General features: G+C 36.1%; 1 protein-coding gene across 9 annotated transcripts in view; it reads left to right on the top strand.

Annotated features, from left to right (window-relative positions):
• LOC127499679 (CUGBP Elav-like family member 4) overlaps positions 1-19,384 on the top strand; it is a 124,347-nt gene that overhangs the window by 53,864 nt on the left and 51,099 nt on the right. For all 9 annotated transcript variants that reach the window (XR_007926161.1, XM_051870153.1, XM_051870148.1 and 6 more), the window contains exon 3: positions 11,596-11,644. Coding sequence is in view for 8 of the 9 variants with exons in the window: in XM_051870153.1 (XP_051726113.1) it covers positions 11,596-11,644 (49 nt within the window). In the remaining variant the exon portion in view is untranslated. The remainder of the gene's footprint in view (positions 1-11,595; positions 11,645-19,384) is intronic.

The raw sequence follows: 19,384 nt of genomic DNA, 5'->3' as shown, positions 1-19,384 counted from the left end.
GTTTTTCAGGACCATTTAACCTTTTCCATGATATTTTTGTGTGTTCACATAGCAAGTACCAAAACCTTTACCAAGTTTTGTTCCATTCAAATGAAGTAAAAAAATTCTAAAAAAACAAAACAAAACAAAACGTAACATTTTTTGGTCAAAAATAAAAAATTTGAGTTCATTAAAACTAAAAATTTGAGTTAATACATTGAAAGAGAGGTTTAATCAGCAGAAACTCAAAATATTGTTATCTGAAAAACATTAGTAGTTGATTTGACAAAAAAGTTGATAAATCATGAAACTAATTTTTTACAGTGTAGAAATGAGATATTGTATAGAGAATTAGTGGAGAGTTCCGCCTTTTTTACATGTGTCATGTTTCAGAAAATATCGCAAAATATGTCTCAGATTTGCCAAGATCTCAATATGAGCTCAAATTTTTCTCATCAAATATCTGATTCATTTTATAGCTCTGTACTCTTACTGGATGACAACTATTAACTATTAACAGGAGACACATGTGATCTTAAGAGACTCTTTTAAGTCTCTTGAGCTCTGAAAGAGCAATAACAATCTCCTCAGCCGCTGTTGAGACGAGACGACATTGATACCCGTGTGAGAGACGCCTCTCTTCTCCTCTTTTTCTTTCACTTTTCATTTATGATTCATCAGATGTTTCTCGGCTGATATCTCATTGTTTCATTCGGAGCATGATACGGTTTCCGGCCTGGCGTTATCTGTACGGGGTGTCGAGCGCCGCGTGCCGAGCAGACATAATTAACTTTCGTTAATTAGCCATTGGACGAATAGAGCAATCATTAATCATTAAAATCTCCCTGGTGTATCTTGACGCTGTGAAACACACAGAAGCGTCTGAATCAGAGGACAGAAGCGCCTGTAAACCGAACACATTTACTCAACCTCACTGTGTTGTGTTGTGAAGGACTTTAAGAACTTTTGCTTTGATTGATTGATTTTCTTGATGTCTTTGAATGAAGTGAATCTTATAAAAAACAATCACAGCAGACTGGGCCATCTGACCAGTCAGAGCAGAGTAGGCTTATGGGAAGGCGGGGTTTAGAGTGGCAGAATCTTTGAACTAACTATTTTTTTAGACTCTTTGGTGATATGCAATGTATATTATGAGAAAATTAAAGTGTTTTTTGACCTTTGATGCATGGAAACCTATTGTAAGAGATGTGAAAACTTTACAATAGCATAATACACTCTAAAAAATGCTGGCTTAAAAACAACCCAAGTTGGGTTGAAAATGGACAATTGGGTTGTTTTGACCCAGTGGTTGGGTTAAATGTTTGTTAACATGCTGGGTAGTTTTATTTAACTCAACTATTGTTTAAAAATGACTGTATGTCTGGCTTAAAATGAACCCACAATATGTTGGAAATTAAAAATCAGACACATAATTACTAGAGGCAACAATAATAATCAAAAGGTGAACATTTATTAATAAGCAATTTAACAAATGTTTATTGTTTCATTATTATTAAATAAAATTATTAATAAATGTTCATTTATTAAACATATTAATAAATGTTCATTTCCAACATACTTTGGGTTGATTTTAAGCAAGCAATACAATAATTTTCAAACAATAGTTAAGTTAAATAAAACTGCCCAGCAGGTTGAGCAAACATTTAACCCAACTGCTGGGTCAGAACAACCCAATCTCTGGGTTTGTCCATTTCAATCCAACTTGGGTTGTTTTTAACCCAGCATTTTTTAGTGTACTTACAATTGAAATAATATCTTAAGTTTTGTTTTGCATTTCAGAAATGAGTATTTGGGCTGAATATGTGAATCTGTCTGAGAGACGGAGGTCGTGTTCTTCTGCCCATCAGGATCCATCTGGATCTTCATCAGTCTCCATCTCTCAGTGTTTCTCAGAGATCAGCTGCTGGTTTGTTCACTTTCAAGAGTCACACATTCCTTTAATAATATCGTTAACAGATGCATAATTAATTTTGTCTTCTGTGAAATATTAAAGCAATTAGAGCAATTCTGTTTTGTGGCTGAAGAGACTGAAAATAGAGCATTTTTTTCTGGGAAAACTTTTGTGACTCTGTCTGCAGCTCATGCACAGTTCTGCGAACAAACATCCTAGCATCAGTCACATGACCGCAGGACAGGTGTGGCTGTCCTCATAATAAGCTGTTGTTTTTAGCGGTGTTATCCGCATGGATGAGATCGACGTGTTGAACAGGAGCAGACGGCCGCGGCTAACTCACGCTAAACGCAGCAGACCTGCATCTGCCAATCAACGCAGCCTCTGCCGCTGTCATGGCAATGCTTGCATAAATTAGCATGCATTTGCATAAGAAGCCGCTTGTTTTGCAAATGCCATTTTCTGTTTCTTTATCACTTACTTTCTCTCTTTCTCAATTCAGCCTCTCTGTTGCGTCTTTCATCAAATGCCATTTTCTCCCATCAAACCTTTCTGGAAATGAGTTTTAGCGACCATCTCCAGAGTCTCAGAAATCACTGTAAAGTTTCAGGAGTGACACCCGCATTTGAATATGGGAGTGAATCCCCTAAATTATCATTCCGTGTTCGTACGGAACATGACTCACTCCCGAAATTGATGAGATGATTGACACCTTGGGCTCATAAAGCAATCAAGTTTATGGAGTTATTAAAGTGGGCAGGTTTGGTTCACGATATTTTGGTCTTGTTTTCAATGTAAAACATTTGGATTTATTTCAGTTTATTATGAGCTTGTTCTTGTTCTGTTTGTCTAGTCTGTTTGTGACAACACGATTGGCTTAATGCTTGTACCTCTTTCCCTGTGGTTTTCTTGTACCGCATACAAAAGAGATACGCACGGCATAGGTTGGGGGCTCGTCCGGGATCGCTGTTGTCAAAAGAGATACGCACTGCACAGGTTGGGGGCTCGTCCGGGATCGCTTTTTTCAAAAGAGATACGCGCTGCATAGGTTGGGGGCTCGTCCGCGTCCGTTGTTGTCAAAAGAGATATGCACTGCATAGGTTGGGGACTCATCCTGGATCGCTGTTGTCACTACCAAATTAATTTGTTGTAGAATGCGGTTGCCACTCACGTATATTACTGAACTCTTTGTGTGCAGAACAGGATAAAGCACTTGACAACAAATTGAATTATACGTGACTAATATGAACTCAAAGGCTCCTCTGATGATCTGTGCTGTCAATGAAAGGATATTGGTGGAAGCTCATTGCATTGAGTCAAATTTAAGCTGCATTTGTAAATTCCGGCTTTACAGTTTAGTTTGTAAGCTGTGATTTGGCCCAAAATACTATGGCAGCATGAGAATGATGAAATACACAGTCAGACCAAATGCACCAAATCTCGCACTTTATGTTGTTGTACTTGCACTAAAAAACTGCTGTTTTTTTGTTGATCAGAGAAAAAGAAATATGAACTTGCTTATTGTGGACTCAGACATCGGATCTGAATGGTGCTGCTGTAAAAGACCATGTGATTCCTTTTGCAATAAGATGAATGAAGCTGAACTTTCCTTCAGCCTTGTTGCAACATATACTAGCAAATCTGGGCTCTGTGATTGTTTATATCTATTTATAATATCAATATTATTGCACAACGCTATACCCTAGTGAAAAATATATATACTAAAATGTATTTGAAATATATTTATTTCATGCTAAGTATACTACAAATACATTCACATATTTATGTACTTCATAAAAATATCCTGCAATTATACTTTTGGGATACTAAACTGGTATACTTAAAGTCTGCTAAATTGGAACAACTAATTTTGTACTTAATGCAATTTAATTGTGCGGAAGTAGTGTTGAGGTCCAACTAAAGATATACTGAAGTATATTTGATTGTGCTAAAGTGGAACTATTGCAAGTATACTTAAGAACTTAAAAAGCAACTTAAGTCTTGCTTTTAAAGACCAATATTATTCAAATTTCATACAATCCTTATCAATATTGACATTAAAACACAGTTTAGGCTTAATATTAAGAAATGTGCATTGAGCAGAAGTAGTTTAATTATAATTTTTATATCAGTAAGTCTCAAGTGATATGTCAGTATATTTAATATATTTGAACTATACTTAGTATGAAATAAATGTAGTTTAAATATATTACTTTTTTACTATGGTATATAAAGTTTGATATAAAATATATCCAACTTTATTCCCATACATACAGTATATTTGCGTAATGTTATATATTACAGTGTTTAGCAAAATCTGATTGTTTATATCATTGCAAAATGTAAACTATATTATTGCCCAGCTCTAATCTGCTAAATGCGACTTAAGAAATCATAAACATTACTTTACATTATTGTGTTTTGTGAAAAGCGCTAAACGATGTTGTGCATTGCAATTTTTTCATTTGGCAACAACAGGCCTGTTTCTGTACTGACTTCTGACAAATACTTAAATATTTATACAGAATCTTCATTCGAATTCCCCATGGCAATATATTCACATCTGTAGATACTCGTTCCTTATGAAACATTTTATGAAATTATGAACATCCACAGGAGACCTTGGTCAAATAATTAATTAGTTGTTTCAAAATAACATGTACACTAAAAAATTGATGTAAGATTTACTTTGAAATAATTTTCAGAAAAGGCAAGTAACACATTGAATAAAACATGACATTTTAAAGTAGAAAAACTGAAATAGTTATTTTCTTGTAAAACGTACTTAAATAAAACTTTTTTTTTTTCAGTGTATAAGCTGTTTGTTTGCATTTGAGTCTCATAATAAGCCATATAATCTCAAGTCCTCAGAGAAATAAATCAGTCCAATATGTGAGGTGATACCACAATATTTACTTTTATTTATTTGGCAGATGCTTTTATCCCGTTATTTACATTTGCATTTTGACTGTACAGGTTATTAGTACGCGTGTTCCCTGTGACTTTGTTGTTGTACCAGTTGATCTCTATATAATAAAGCTTTATCTCCAGACACGCTCTCAAATGCTTTCACACCTCTCAGTCTGTATTTGCTCGCCTGGAATCACACGTGTGCCTGAGAGCCAGTCGCTGTCTTGTCTCATCCGTATCTCTGCGTTTCTGCTGCTTTATTTCAGTCTGATCCTCAGGCAATGCTAATGATGCTGCAGCCACGAATGCAGCTGATGATTCAAAATACAAAACAACTAAAACAGAAGCTACACGTTTCATTTATGAGACATATAAACATTGTTTCGGCTCTTTGAATGCGTCTTCATGGATCAGTGCTGTGGTTGGGTTTGACAGGAGGCTGATTTTTCTGAGCGTGTGATCATGGGATGTATGAAGCGTTTGGTGTGTGTGTATTTCACAGCTGTGGCGGTCGTTCATCAGCATGAACGTATCTGTGGAAGATGGACTCGTGGTTGGTAATGAGCCGCGTTCCTCTGTGCTGAGATCTGCTCCTGTAGCAAGGGCAAATCCACTCGTTTATCTTCACACACACACATTCGTCTTCACAATAATTGTGGCACTTCATCAAAGTGCTGAGTGTTATATTTATCAGTCAGATTAATGTGAGATCGCTTGTGTGTGTGTGTGTGTGTGTGTGTGAGAGAGTTATTACAGGCGTGTTGTCAGTGTGGCTGTTGTCGTGAAATATTCTTCTCATCTCTTTTGTGTTCTTCTCTTCTTCATGTGTTTGTCTGGGATCTTCTGAACTGCTGATCTCTCTCTCTGTTTATCTCTCTCTTTTCTCAGCTCAGCTCTTCTCTTCTAATATATTCTCACCTGCACGTATCTCCCCTTTTCTTCTCATCTTGTCTGTTCTTTTCATCATTGTTTCATCTCTTAATTTCTCATCTCTACTTGTTTATTCTCTGTTCTTGTGTGACGAGATTTCTCATCGAGGTGGAAAGCTGTCTCGTAGTATTGCCATGACGGGGTATGAGGGTGAAATTAGGATAGAATATGCCACCGCTACGTTTACATTACACCTTACACCTTTATAGAAATAAAAACCATATAATTCAGTTGGATAATGGTTATCCAGTCAATCCCATCCAGCTCATCCAGTACAAGCTTTCGTACGTAGTGCAGCAGGAATCAGAGTTCATTGATCACGTGATGAGAGTAAGTGACGGGATGACTGACAAGACCATGGCGGAGGATTTGTTGCACAACAGAGCCTAAAAGCATCTGATAAATGTCTTATCTTGTAGAATGCATGCTCAGCACCGCCGCTCCCTATTCACAGAGTATGCGTGATTGTGAAATTGAAAGCGAAAGTAAAACGCGAGCGCACATTCAAACACAATTTAAATACCCCACATTTTGACAGTGGCTCCCTGATGCAAATATTTCCCAATATGAAAGCGATCTTAAGCTGGGTTGTGTAGTTGTAACCATCTCTCAGCTCTGTATCATGTTTGAAGAAAAAAATTGGTCTCTATTTGCACTGTGAATATTGAGAGAGTACTTTGATTATGGTTGCACTTATTGTTTGCACTTAATAAGACTAAGAGAAAACTGTGTTCACTTTTATTAATACTGTTTTTATTTCTATGATCAGTTTATGGAAAGGAGTTCAGTAAGGAGGTCAAAAGTTGTAGAAGCTCATAAATCATGTACAGTTCTAAAGTCTGAAGAGACACCCCTACTCATCTAATTTCTTTTCTCGTTTCAATTCAATTCAATTGAAATGAGCTTTATTGGAAAAATAAAAATGAATGTACTTGGTCAGGATCCATCTCTGCTTTGTGTCTCTGACACTCTGGAGATTGTTTAATAATTTGATTTATTTTGATGTTTCAGGTGAGAAGCAGTGTTAGTAGAATTAGTTCGGTTAGTAAGTCTCAGAATCGGCTGACCAAGGGGACTTGGAGTTCGGTTCTTGTAATGCTTTAAAATTTAGCTTTTCTATGGGACTCAATTTTAGATGCATCCAGAACATGAGGGATCTTTTTTGCATATTAGTAATCAATGGGAATCTGCCTAATTCTTAGGGTTGGGTATCATTTGAATTTTAGTGATTCTGATCACGATTCCGATTATGCTAATCGATTACGATTCTCATCGATTCCAATATATTATTAAAGACAGATAAACAGTCAGTAATAAAATAAGAACAAATAAATTGGCAAAAGCACAAATAAATAGGCCTACAACTGAACAAAGTTCAGATACAGAAATCGAATGTAATCAAACGGAAAATATCACTGCATAGTTTTCTTTTTATTAATAATATATAGATTAATCCTTATCATGTTACAAAAGTTATTCATTCAAGATCAGTGAGTGATTTTTCTTTTTCTTTTTGTTTTTTGATTAACGTTAATGACAGACTGCAGTGGTTTTATTAGGCTGTTGTCACTTTAAGACTGAATGTACGGATCCAATATACTGATACACGTGTTTTTTCCCTCAACTGTTCACGTTCACTTGAGACAAAACCGACTGTGTTTACGAGCATATTTTGACATAATTTTGTGTATATGTGTCCGTTCAAGCACAAGAAGATACCAAAGACAACTCAATTCAGTATCCGTGCACTATATAAGACGATGCTTTCTGTGCAAGCTTTAGATGTGTGCACAGCGCCGAAAACAGTGCGCTAGTGCCGAATTCTCTTTCGCTTGAATGGTTAAAATCACATTGAAATGCAAACACAGGAATCATTAAATGTAATCAAAATGCTCGTGTCTTATCAAATCCCCGGTTCTTGGAAATTTGGAACTGGTTCTCAATATGCAACCCTACTAATTCCGCCCTACATGCATTATTGGGTATTTTTCTTTGTAGAATGAGTTTGCAGAATTCTGTGTGTAGGGCTTCTGTTGGATAGTGTAGCTCTGATCACTGAGTGGACCCTAAACCTCACTTCGGTAATTCAGTATTTTTGGATTTTTTTTCTTGATGCCATATAGAGCTCTTTGAGCTTTATCTTTGAGAGCATTCACTGCCATACGGAAACTCCCTGAACAGTGATGATCAGGCCGAGATAAGTGTACTGCATCGTGTCTTTTAGGGCGCTGCTGCATAAACTGAACTGGTGTCTGTGTTCCTGACATCTGGGCTCTTTCTTTTTCTATTTTTTGTTTCATCTCATACCTCCTCTCCTCGTCTCTTCTAGTTGTGCCCTGTGTCTCATTCATCTGTGTTTGTCTCTCTCACCTCTGTCCCTCATAAAATTTCCTGTCTTGGTGAGTCATCTGTTAGTCGTGTCTCTGTGTGTCTGTCGGCGTCTCTTTCTCTGGCAGAGAAAAGGCCCATAAAGCTAATGTAGTGTGCCGCGTCTCTCTCCCGCTGTGATCTATATGCCCATCCATCCTGAGCTTTATAGAGCAGCCGGGCGTCTCTGACCGGGCCGACCCGCTGCGGTGAGGCCTAAACAAACCCGGCAGGATTGTAGACGCAGCGGCGCTGTGGGTGGGCCACCGAATGTGACTATGCGAGCGGGAAAGTTTCACCAGTGAGAAAAATGACAGAGATGCATAGAACGGGACAGAGTCCCGCCGGAAAATTATGTTCTGATATCGTTTTACTCATTTTCTTCTTCCAGAAGGAAACCTGCTACAATCTAAAAATATCCCTCACACCCTCCTGCTGCATTTAACCTGACAGCAGCCTCCACACGCGCACCGCTGCAGCCGCTGCGTGTGTGTGTGTCTGAGACGGGTCGGCCTCTCCACGCTCCACGGGACATGACAGGCAATTTGAAAGAGCGGGCAGCTCACACACACACTCACTCCCTCACCATGGTAAAGAGAGAGAGCGTCCTGTGAGCAGCTAAATGCAAATGTCATGTGTGTCATGACACTCTTAGGCAGCTGTTAATTATTATTAAGAGTGTAAAGAGCTAAAGATGTTCTTCTCTAATCTTCGGTCATGTGTCCATCTTGCTCATCTCTTCTCGTCTCTTGGATCTTCTCTTCTGGTATCTTCTCTTATCTTCTTGTCTCCTCTCATTTCTTCTTGTCGCATCTGGTCTACTCTTGTCTTCTCTGCTGTGTAAGAGTGTTGAAATAAAACGCAGCACGTTTGGTAACAGGAGGAGCGGAGAAGCACGGTGAGAGACAGACGAGCGTGTGGAGGTGAAACAGGAGCTCTGGTGGAGTAATAGAGAGACAGACGAGCGTGTGGAGGTGAGACGGGAGCGCTGGCCTATTTGTCACCATTGATCAAGCCATTAAGGAGTGTGTGCAGGGAGCCATATTGGTTTTTGAGGCCAAAGGGTGTGAGAGAGACAGAGATGAAGCACATGAGCGTACTGAACTCTACTGGGACTCTAATGAATCTGACACACACCGTGTTTCTCTATCTGAGAAAACATGCTCGAGCGAACGGCTCCTTCAGCGCTCATGAGTTCAGACGCTTCATCAGCCAGAGCGAACACTCGCCGTGAGCAGACGTGTGTGTGTGTGTGTGTGTGTTCAAACACACACCTGAATCTTCAGAATGAGCTCAATCTGATAGAACTTCATTTTGGAAAGATCCAGAGGAGTTACACTTGGGGGGGGGGAAACTCTTTTTAATTAAAGTAAATATCCATTTTGTTAATAACAATTATTTTATTTTATGTGGTCAGAAAATTTGGGGTCTTAAAGAAACATCTTGGAGATGCAAGCAGAATTCTCATTGCTTTCTGGGAAAAAAACATTTGAGATATTGAAGTGGTTTCATTGGAGTTTTCTCTATTTTCAGGTGTGGTCCGTGTAGGTGGGTTTATTCTTGTGGGCCGTATCCAGGTGTGTGTGTGTAAGGTGTATCTGGCCGCCGGCGCTCAGTGATGGCACAAAACTTTTTGTCAAACTGAGTAAAAGAGGACGTTAAAGTGGGGCGGAGGTGGGGGGACGGTTTCATTCGGGGGTTCTGGTGAATAATTGGAGTTTTTCCTTTAACCTCATTGGACACACCATGGAAAAAAATGGTGGAAAATGGTGCAAGAGAAAAAAGGCGCGTGCCAATTCGCCCGTAGACCAACAGGCTGCCGACCCGATCTGCCCGGTTGCTTAGCAACTCCCGGTGTACCCTGTGCTGCTTAATGACTCCTGTTGCCGCCGCGACTCTGAGGATTTTAACGGGCCGCAGCTCTGGAGCTTTACAACCAATCAAACAAGTTTGGAGTCCTGAGACTGAACAAATCAGAATGAAGAGAGAACGTCTCACGGGTCTCAGTCTGACCCGAACACTGACACACACATCGCTTTGTTCAGCTGCGCCTTCACCAGCAAAACCAGATCAGATCCAGCTGAATGAAACTGACATTTGCAGCCAAAACTCCAACTTCAAACATCGAAAACATCCATAAAACAATACAAATGTAACCTAGAGAACATTTGGCTTGTTTTCAGAGAATAGTGAATTTTTCACCAATGGTGTTTTATTTTATTTTTTTTCCATTCATAAATCTGTCAACATTTATTAAGATTATGCTCAAGACTTTTGAGGCTTTAGTATCTGAGCACAGTTTATAAAACAAATGTATGCATCAATTTGCTAAATGAAAATTTTCTTTTTATTTTTGGCTTGTGATTATCAAAGTGGTAATGTCCATTTCTCCTTATATTTATTTCTTATAAATATTCTTATATTTATTTCTTATTACCCTGCCGTTATTCACCTGTGTTAATGTATGTGCAAAATATGATGTTGTATTATTTTGATTATTATTTGATTATTTTTGATCATTCACAGACAAATTAACATCATAGATAGAGGTTGATTCACTGTTGAATTTTGTTTACATTTTGCAAATGTTGATATTTGCAACATTTTATTTTTCATACAGATCTTGTTCAGATTTTAACGTTGATTTATATGTATTTTATTCACCTTTTTTCAACCATTAGCCATGTTTTTTTATTGTTGATACAACAACGGACATTATTTTACCCACATTTCAATGTTGACGGTTGGGTAATTTATATTTGATTGATCGATTGATTGATTTTTCAATTGATTTAATATCTCTAATGCTTGTAGTTTGGTTGGGCATCAGCACGTCTCTGGAGATAATTGCTTTTAAAGGTGACCTATAACGCCCATTTCACAAGATGTAATATAAGTCTCTGGTGTCTCCAGAATGTGTCTGTGAAGTTTCGGCTCAAAATACCCCACAGATCATTTATTATAGCTTGTCAAATTTGGGTGTGAGCAAAAACACGCCGTTTTTGTGTGTGTCCCTTTAAATGCAAATGAGCTGCTGCTCCCGGCCCCCTTTCCAGAAGAGGGCGGAGCTTTAACAGCTCACGCTTCGGTCGCTCAACAACAACAAAGTCGGAGAATCTCACGCAGCCAAAATGACGACGGTGTTCAGCCTTACATTGTTCAAACCGGAGTCGACACTGATGGAGAGACTCAGGAAGAAGTTACAACTTTTAGATGTTTCTGAATGGTTAGTGGATAAATTTATGTAGTTGCTGTGGAGTTGATTCAATTCATCCACTAGCATGTGCCGTCATGTTAATCTTTTGTGCAAATCCAGCGTTGAATTGACCCTCGTTTGTGAAGCAGTCTGGCGTAAAATGATGTGTGATTTCTCGATGTGTTTGTTTATTTATCTGATACTCTTGTGACTCTAAAGGCATCAACATGCTCCTACACACACACACACACACACACACACACACATGCTGTTCTAACAACTCTCTTTCTTTCTTATTCAGATGAACCGGCCCATCCAGGTGAAACCAGCCGACAGTGAAGGACGAGGAGGTAATTAACCTTCTTTCTCTCTCTCACACACACACACAGGGCGAGTGACTCCGTGTCGGAGTGGCCGTTAATTTAGGTCACTTGCCTCCATTGACTCGCCATCTGTTTGGGCCGTTCGGGCCGTCGTGGTTCGCCGTGACTCGGCTGAGATCAAAGGAGCCGTAGGTTCCCGCCGTAATAACGATCCGCTCGTGTGCCGTTAAAGCCGCAGGTGATGTCATGGTCGTACGGTTGGATTCAAACACCTGGTTGTCCTGAAAGGACTCGCCGTATGTTTGTAGCAGCATCTGTGTTTGACCTGCAGCTGCGGTTCTGTGAGTTCGTTTGTAGTTTTACTGTCGGTTTTGTCGGTCAGCGCTGGTGCTGGACATGATTAAAGCTCAATCTGAAGGATGTAAAATCAATCTTTGTAAGTAGTGACAATGATCACGTGAACCTCCAGTGTTAAATGAACACTGTTAGTGTTAAATTAACATTGCCAGTGTTTATATAATCCACACCGGATTATATAAACACCGGGTGACACTGGAAGTGTTAATTTAACACTGGATGTTTTGCTGTGTAAAACATTATTTATTTCCGGGTTTAAATTACATTTTGACTTTGTGTTCTCAGTCTTTTGGACCCAACTGTGTATGTAATAGTCTCTTCTGCTCACCAAGGCTGCATTTAATTGATCAAAAATACAGTCAAAATTCTGAAATATTATTTCAATTTAAAATAAATGTTTTCTATTTGAATATATAGTAAAATATAATTTATTCCTGTGATCAAAGCTGAATTTTCAGCATCATTACTCCAGTCTTCAGTGTCACATGATCCTTCAGAAATCATTCTAATATGATGATTTGCTGCTCAAGAAACATTTATGATTATCATCATATCATTCAGATCCATATTTAAATGCTGTTCTTTGAAATTATCAGTTATTATGAAATGTGTGTGTGTGAGGTTAAATGTGTTTTCTTTTATTGTCATAATTCATTCGTTTCCGCTAAAATTTGAAGGAAAAATTAAGGATGGGTCTTGTTTTTATTGTGAAAGGTGTGATATTTCATGATGAAAATTGATGCTGTTCGCTGAAAATATACAATAGAAAAACTAAATAATACTTTATGGACAGACACACACACAAGCACATGTGTGCACACACACACACACACACACACACACACACACACACATAGTGGGGTCCAAAACTCTGAGAGCACATTGGAAATCTGTGGAAATCATATAGGTGACTTAGTAAATGAGTGTCACTGATCATGTGACATCTTCCATTAAAGCTCCAGATGCTCTTTGGATGATCTCTGATCATCAGGTTTAGTTTGTGAAGCTCCAGTGCAGAGAGACACGCTTTCAACTTCATTCAAACTGATACAAAAATAACATCATTTACAATTAAGACATTTTTACAGAGTTAGGAGAAATGCAAATTGTGTGCACTGTATATTAAAGGAATTAATAGAGCGCAACAGTCGAGTTCTGGTAAAAACTCCATTCATTTTCTCCATAGGGAAATTGATTTTTAACAATAACTTATAAACCATTAAGGACAGCCTTTACTGCGTGTGTATATTTGGCTGTGACTGGTGAGAATATTTGGCTGGCTCACACACACACACACACACACACACACACACACACACACACACACACACACACACGTCTGTTTTTAAAATCTGAAGCAGCACAACTGTTTTCAACATTGATAATAATCATAAATGTTTCTTGAGCAACAAACATTGTAATAATATTATTTACATTGTAATAATATTTCACATTTTTTACTGTATTTTTAATCAAATAAATGCAGCTTTGTTGAGCAGAAGAGACTTTTTCAAAAACATTTAAAAAAACTCTCATCAGTAGTGTAAATTCAAAATGAAATAATTAAAATAAAGTAATAATCTAATTTGTAAACAAGCAAAGCATCATTTCACACTGTAATAATAATAATAATAATAATAATAATAATAATAATAAATGACATTATTTACCTAAATATATTTTAACATTTTCATGCATCAATAATTTCTGGATGAGTTATCATCAGGCTGAGCAGTTTGCATCTTGGTTTTGTTCGGTAAAGTCTGAAATGAAGACAGTGTGTGTGTGAGACTGTAGTAAGCGAACGCTGTTGCGGTATTTTTAGTGCTCTGCTGGCTTCATTGCTGTTGTGTCTCGTTGGCTCTTTATTTGTCCTGAGTGAATGTGTTCTGACATGTTGTGGGCAGCGCGTGACACTCTGAGTTTTCATACAACTCACACTCCATTTGTCTCATACCAGTGAACAGCAGCAGTCCAAAACCGTGTCCAGTTTTCAGTCAATGATGGACGAGACCCGAGTCATTGTGAGCTCATCTGCTGTAGTTGTGCCCTCAGACGGGCTGGTCTGTCATTAACAGCGCTGACTCTTTCTTATCTTACTGATTCACACCGACTCTAATCTACAGCAGCAGCCCTTATCGACACACTGACATCATGTAAAGTCAGTCAAGAACCGTTTTAAAGGGATAGTTCACCCCAAAAAATGATAATCTAATATCAATAATTCACTTGATTGACTTTCTTTTTCTTCCATAGAACATGATGAATTCAGAACAGAAGTAATTATATTCAGAAACACATTTGTAATACATATTATTATGTATTGTTGTGTTATATATATATATATATATATATATATATATATATTGTTTTTATTATTTACTTATTTTGCAAAGCACATAACAGTTATATATGAAGGAGATAAAATAATTATAGAATAGAATAGAATACAATTCATTCAAATTATTTTCAGCTGTCATTAAATTAAATCAGTTTTTCATTCAGTTGTCATATTTTTAACAAAAACTTACAAAAGACTTTAACTTTAGCTAAGTATTTTTTACTTTTCAGAAACTGGTGACAAATATATTTGGTTAACAGTGTAAATATGTAAACGTGATGGTGTAAACATATATAATATAATATATACAACATTATGTATAATATAATAGATATATAAAATTTAATAATAGATATAATAATGTATTGTTGTGTTTCCAATGTTCCAATGTTTTCTTCATGTAAACAGTGCTTTAAGGATAATAAAATGTATTATTATTATTATTATTATTATTTATATATATATATATATATATATATATATATAATTTTATTAATTTACTTATTTTGCAAAACACAACAGTTTTATATGGAGTTAAAATAATTCTAATTTAATAATTAAATCAATTAAATAATTTATTATTTAATTTTATATATATATATATATATATATATATACATATATAATACACAAAATACACAAGTTTTATATGGAGGAGATAAAATAATTCTACAGTAGAATAGAATAGAATGGTCATTCAAATTATTTTCTTACAGCTGTCATATTAAATTAAATAAATAATTTTTTTAAAAATAGATTTTTTGTCAGATTTTTAACAAAAACTTGCGAAACACTTTAACTTCATCTTAGTATTTTTTACTTTTAGAGCGTCCCGCACATTTGATCCTTAGACTTATTTAGAAACACATTTGAAAATGCCCCCCCCCCCCCCCCCCACCAAAAAAAAAAAAAAAAACAGGATTTTGCTGTTTATTCAAAAGTCTCTTGTGACAAATGTAATTGGCAGATGTCCATCCACTTCCATTATATTGTAAAAGAGCAGCTTGGAAAATAACGTAAACGATGCCAGAAGTTTGATTTCTGGATGAACTAAGCGTTTATTGTAGGGAGAGGAAATGCTTTAACCCATTTGGACTTCCCTGCTTTATTTCAGGCTGTTTTATTTCCCTAATTTATACAGGATTCAGACTTTAATTGACTAAATATTTGAATTAATGAGGCTCTGGTGGTTTTAATGAGCCGGAATCAAAGACAAATATTTAAAACCTAAAACGATGAACGATGTGCCAACAAGGTTTTCAAACACGCGTCCTCGTCCCGTGATGAAGGCGCGTGTCTGTGACTCGTGTGTGTCAGTAGGCGGATCTCGTTTCAGCACGAGTGATTAATGTGATCTGCGGGTCAGCGGAGTTTCATCAAGACGTTACGACGAGACTCTCATCTGACGAGGTGCAAATGTCCTTGAGTGTTTGCATAGAACTGTGGGTAGTTTGAGCTCTGTTTGATTAATTCAGATATAACGTGACTTACTTCAGGTGTGTCAGACTGAAGCTGTGTACACTGGAGCTCATCCTGATCTTCCACAGCCGCGTTTATTCACTCGTGTCAGGAACAGTTTAAAAAAATGAAGCCTGGAAAACTTTAGCTTTGTTTCTGCGTGAGGATCTGATTATGTCCGTTCAGTTAGTTTGCATTAATTCAATGTTTTATGACTATAATCAGTAATAAATAAACTGACAAAATGTCTCTCTGTTTAGAAAACAAGTTTATTTTATTTAATATGTAATTTGAATGACCTTACTATTCTATTCTATTCTATTCTACTCTATTCTATATAGTTTGTTTGAAACTATATAGAATAGAATAAAACTTGTTTTTGCTAAATATAAATAAATACATGAATGAATAATATATTTGATATAAAATTAAGTTAGAAATATAATTATTTATTATTATAATTATAACTTTTTGTTTCCAATCCGTATATGGAGTTTGTTTCATGCAAACAGGGGTTTTAAGGATAATTTAATTTGTTATTTATTATTTAATTTTATGTATTGTTTATTTATTTGTTTATTTTTTGCAGAACACTAAGCAGTTTTATATGGAGGACATAAAATAATTCACCATACAAACAATATAGAATAGAACAGAACAGAATTGAATAGAGTAGAACAGAATGGAATAGAATGAAATGGAGTAGAGTAGAATGGCATTAAATAACATGGAAAATAATGGAACGGAATGGAATAGAGTAGAGTAGAATAGAATGGAATACAACAGAATGGAATGGAATAGAATGAAATGGAATAGAGTAGAATAGAATGGAATGGAATGGAATACAACAGAATGGAATGGAATGGAATAGAGTACAGTGAAATAGAATAGAATAGAGTAGAGTAGAATAGAATAGTATAGTATAGAATGGAATTGAATGCAATGGAACATAATATAATAGAATGGAAGTGGAGTGGAATGGAATAGAATATAGTAGAGTAGAGTACAATAGAATGGAATTGAATGCAATGGAATGGAAATAGAATGGAATGGAATAGAGTACAGTGAAATATAAATATAACTACTATATTCTATTTCATATAAATATGTAGAATAGAATAGTATAGAATAGTATAGAATGAGTAGAATAGAATAGTATAGAATGGAATTGAATGCAATGGAACATAATATAATAGAATGGAAGTGGAGTGGAATGGAATGGAATAGAAAGAGTAGAGTACAATAGAATGGAATTGAATGCAATGGAATAGAACAGAATGGACAGAATGGAATAGAGTAGAGTAGAATGGAATGGAATAGAATATAATGGAATATAATAAAATAGAATAGAATAGAACAGAACGGAATGGAAAAGAATATAATAGAATGAAATTGAATGGAATAGAATAGAATGGAATGGGATGGAATAGAGTAGAATGGAATGGAATAGAATAGAACGGAACAGAATAGAATAAAATGGAACATAATAGAATAGAATAGAATGGAATGGAATAGAATAGAATGTTCATTCAAATTATTTTCTTACAGCTGTCATATTAAATTAAAGGTATTTTTTTATATAAAGAGATATTTGTCGGTTTATTAACAAAAACTTTAATTTAAGTATTTTTCCTTTTAGACCCTCTTGTAGATTTAACTCATAGACCTCGATTGTAAGTGCAATATAGTAAATGTTTACCGTTCGTGATTTTCTGAGATGTTCAGCGTGTCATGATGCCGTCAGTTGTGTTTAACACAGAATATTCCTTTAATATCAGTTCTCAGTCTTCTCTTCTTCCATCTTCTCTGTTGTGAATGTTCACTGCCGTGTCTCAGCAGGACTGAGAACTAGTTGACTTCAGTATTTAATATTCTTTCATGTTCTGACGTCTGTCCTTTATGGCCCTTTTCTGTCTGTTCTGTCAGAATCAGTGATTGACAGACACTAACGGCACGCAGAGGCTGCTGGGAAAAACAAACCTGTAGGCCGTTCTGGATTGGCTGTCGGTGGGCATGTTGCCACTCAATCAGATTTTTGCTCCACTCAATATGCAAATGAGGCTCAAGACGAGAGAAAGTCATCTTCTACTGAGTGTGATGATGGAGAAGTACATACTTTGAGTATATAGTAAAGACTTCATTTTGGCAACCCTGTGCTGGGTTGTTTTGACCCAGCTGTGTTGGGTTAAATGTTTTTTACTCAACATATGCTGGGCTGTTTTATTTACATTTACATTTATGCTTTTAGTAGAAGCTTTTATCCAACGCAACTTACAAAGGGGGAACAAAAGCTATTCATCAAAGAGCCAACAATATTTGTGCCAGGTTTATTAGACAACTAGATTAGGAAGCAAGCTAGAGAAAAGGAGACAAGCAGAGAAGAAATAGAAGGTTTGTGTTTGTGTGTGTGTTAACACACACACACACACACACACCGCAGCCCCTCAGCACAAAGCTTTTATCATCTGCAGCAGCTGTCTGTCAGTTTTCTTCTGTTATTATTTCCAAACTTCTGTCTGTGCCAAATTTGTGCGTGTTTCTGTAGAAAATAACAACATATAAGCCACTAAATTCTCACTTTTTGGTGGAATGACATATTTGGAACGAGCACAATGGAACGAGGTAGTGGTGTAACAATATATTATCGTAATATATCATAATACAAAAATGCAACAGGTCAAAAATTTTTTTATTAAAATAATGTCTTTGAAAGAAGTCTCTTCTGCTCACCAAGGCTGCTTTTATGTGATGAAAAAATGCAGAGAAATAAACAGAAATATTGTGAAATATTATTTCAATTTACAATAAGTGCTGCACAACTGTTTTCAACATAGATAATAATCATAAATGTTTCTTGAGCAGCAAATCATTTCTGAAGGATCATGTGACACTGAAGACTGGAGTAATGATGCTGAAAATTCAGCTTTGATCACAGGAATAAATTACATTTTACTATATATTCACATAGAAAACATCTATATTAAATAGTAATAATATTTCACTGTTTTTACTGTATTTTTGCTGCATTGGTGAGCTGAAGAGACTTCTTTCAAAAAACATTATAAAATCTGAATTATTCCAAACTTTTGACCAGTAGTGTATGTATTGCGTATAGTTTACCCAAACTGGATGTTTAGACAGATTTAATGTAGCATCAAATATGGTAAACACAGAAGGTCACACATTTGAGCTTTCATGTTTATTAATTATTATTAATAAATTAAAACTGTATTTAATAAAATACAATATTTAAAACTTTTTCAGCCAGTGTATGTTGTAAGAGACATATATACCTATCATAATTCTGTATTTTTAGCTAAGCAGAATCATGAATATTTCTATTCTGGTGTCACCAGACATAGTAAAAAATAATCTGTAATGTAATACCAAATTTAGCGTTGTAATGAATAGTGTTTTTGTTAACTATTTAACTGTATTTTGGCTTTGTTTAAAGTATCATGAGATTAGTATCGCGTATCGAACCAAATTGTGACATGAGTGTATTTTCACACCCCTAAAAGGAGGGAGAGAAAACCGAAAATGTATGTTCTGTCAACATTTACTCGTCCTCATGTTGTTTCAAACTCAGAAAAGAGCAGCGTGAACATCCT

This window comes from Ctenopharyngodon idella, chromosome 18 (genome assembly GCF_019924925.1).
Source record: "Ctenopharyngodon idella isolate HZGC_01 chromosome 18, HZGC01, whole genome shotgun sequence".
In the NCBI taxonomy this organism is placed as follows: Eukaryota; Metazoa; Chordata; class Actinopteri; order Cypriniformes; family Xenocyprididae; genus Ctenopharyngodon; species Ctenopharyngodon idella.
Note: the sequence above shows the minus strand (reverse complement) of the source record. Positions and strands in the feature narration are given on the sequence as shown.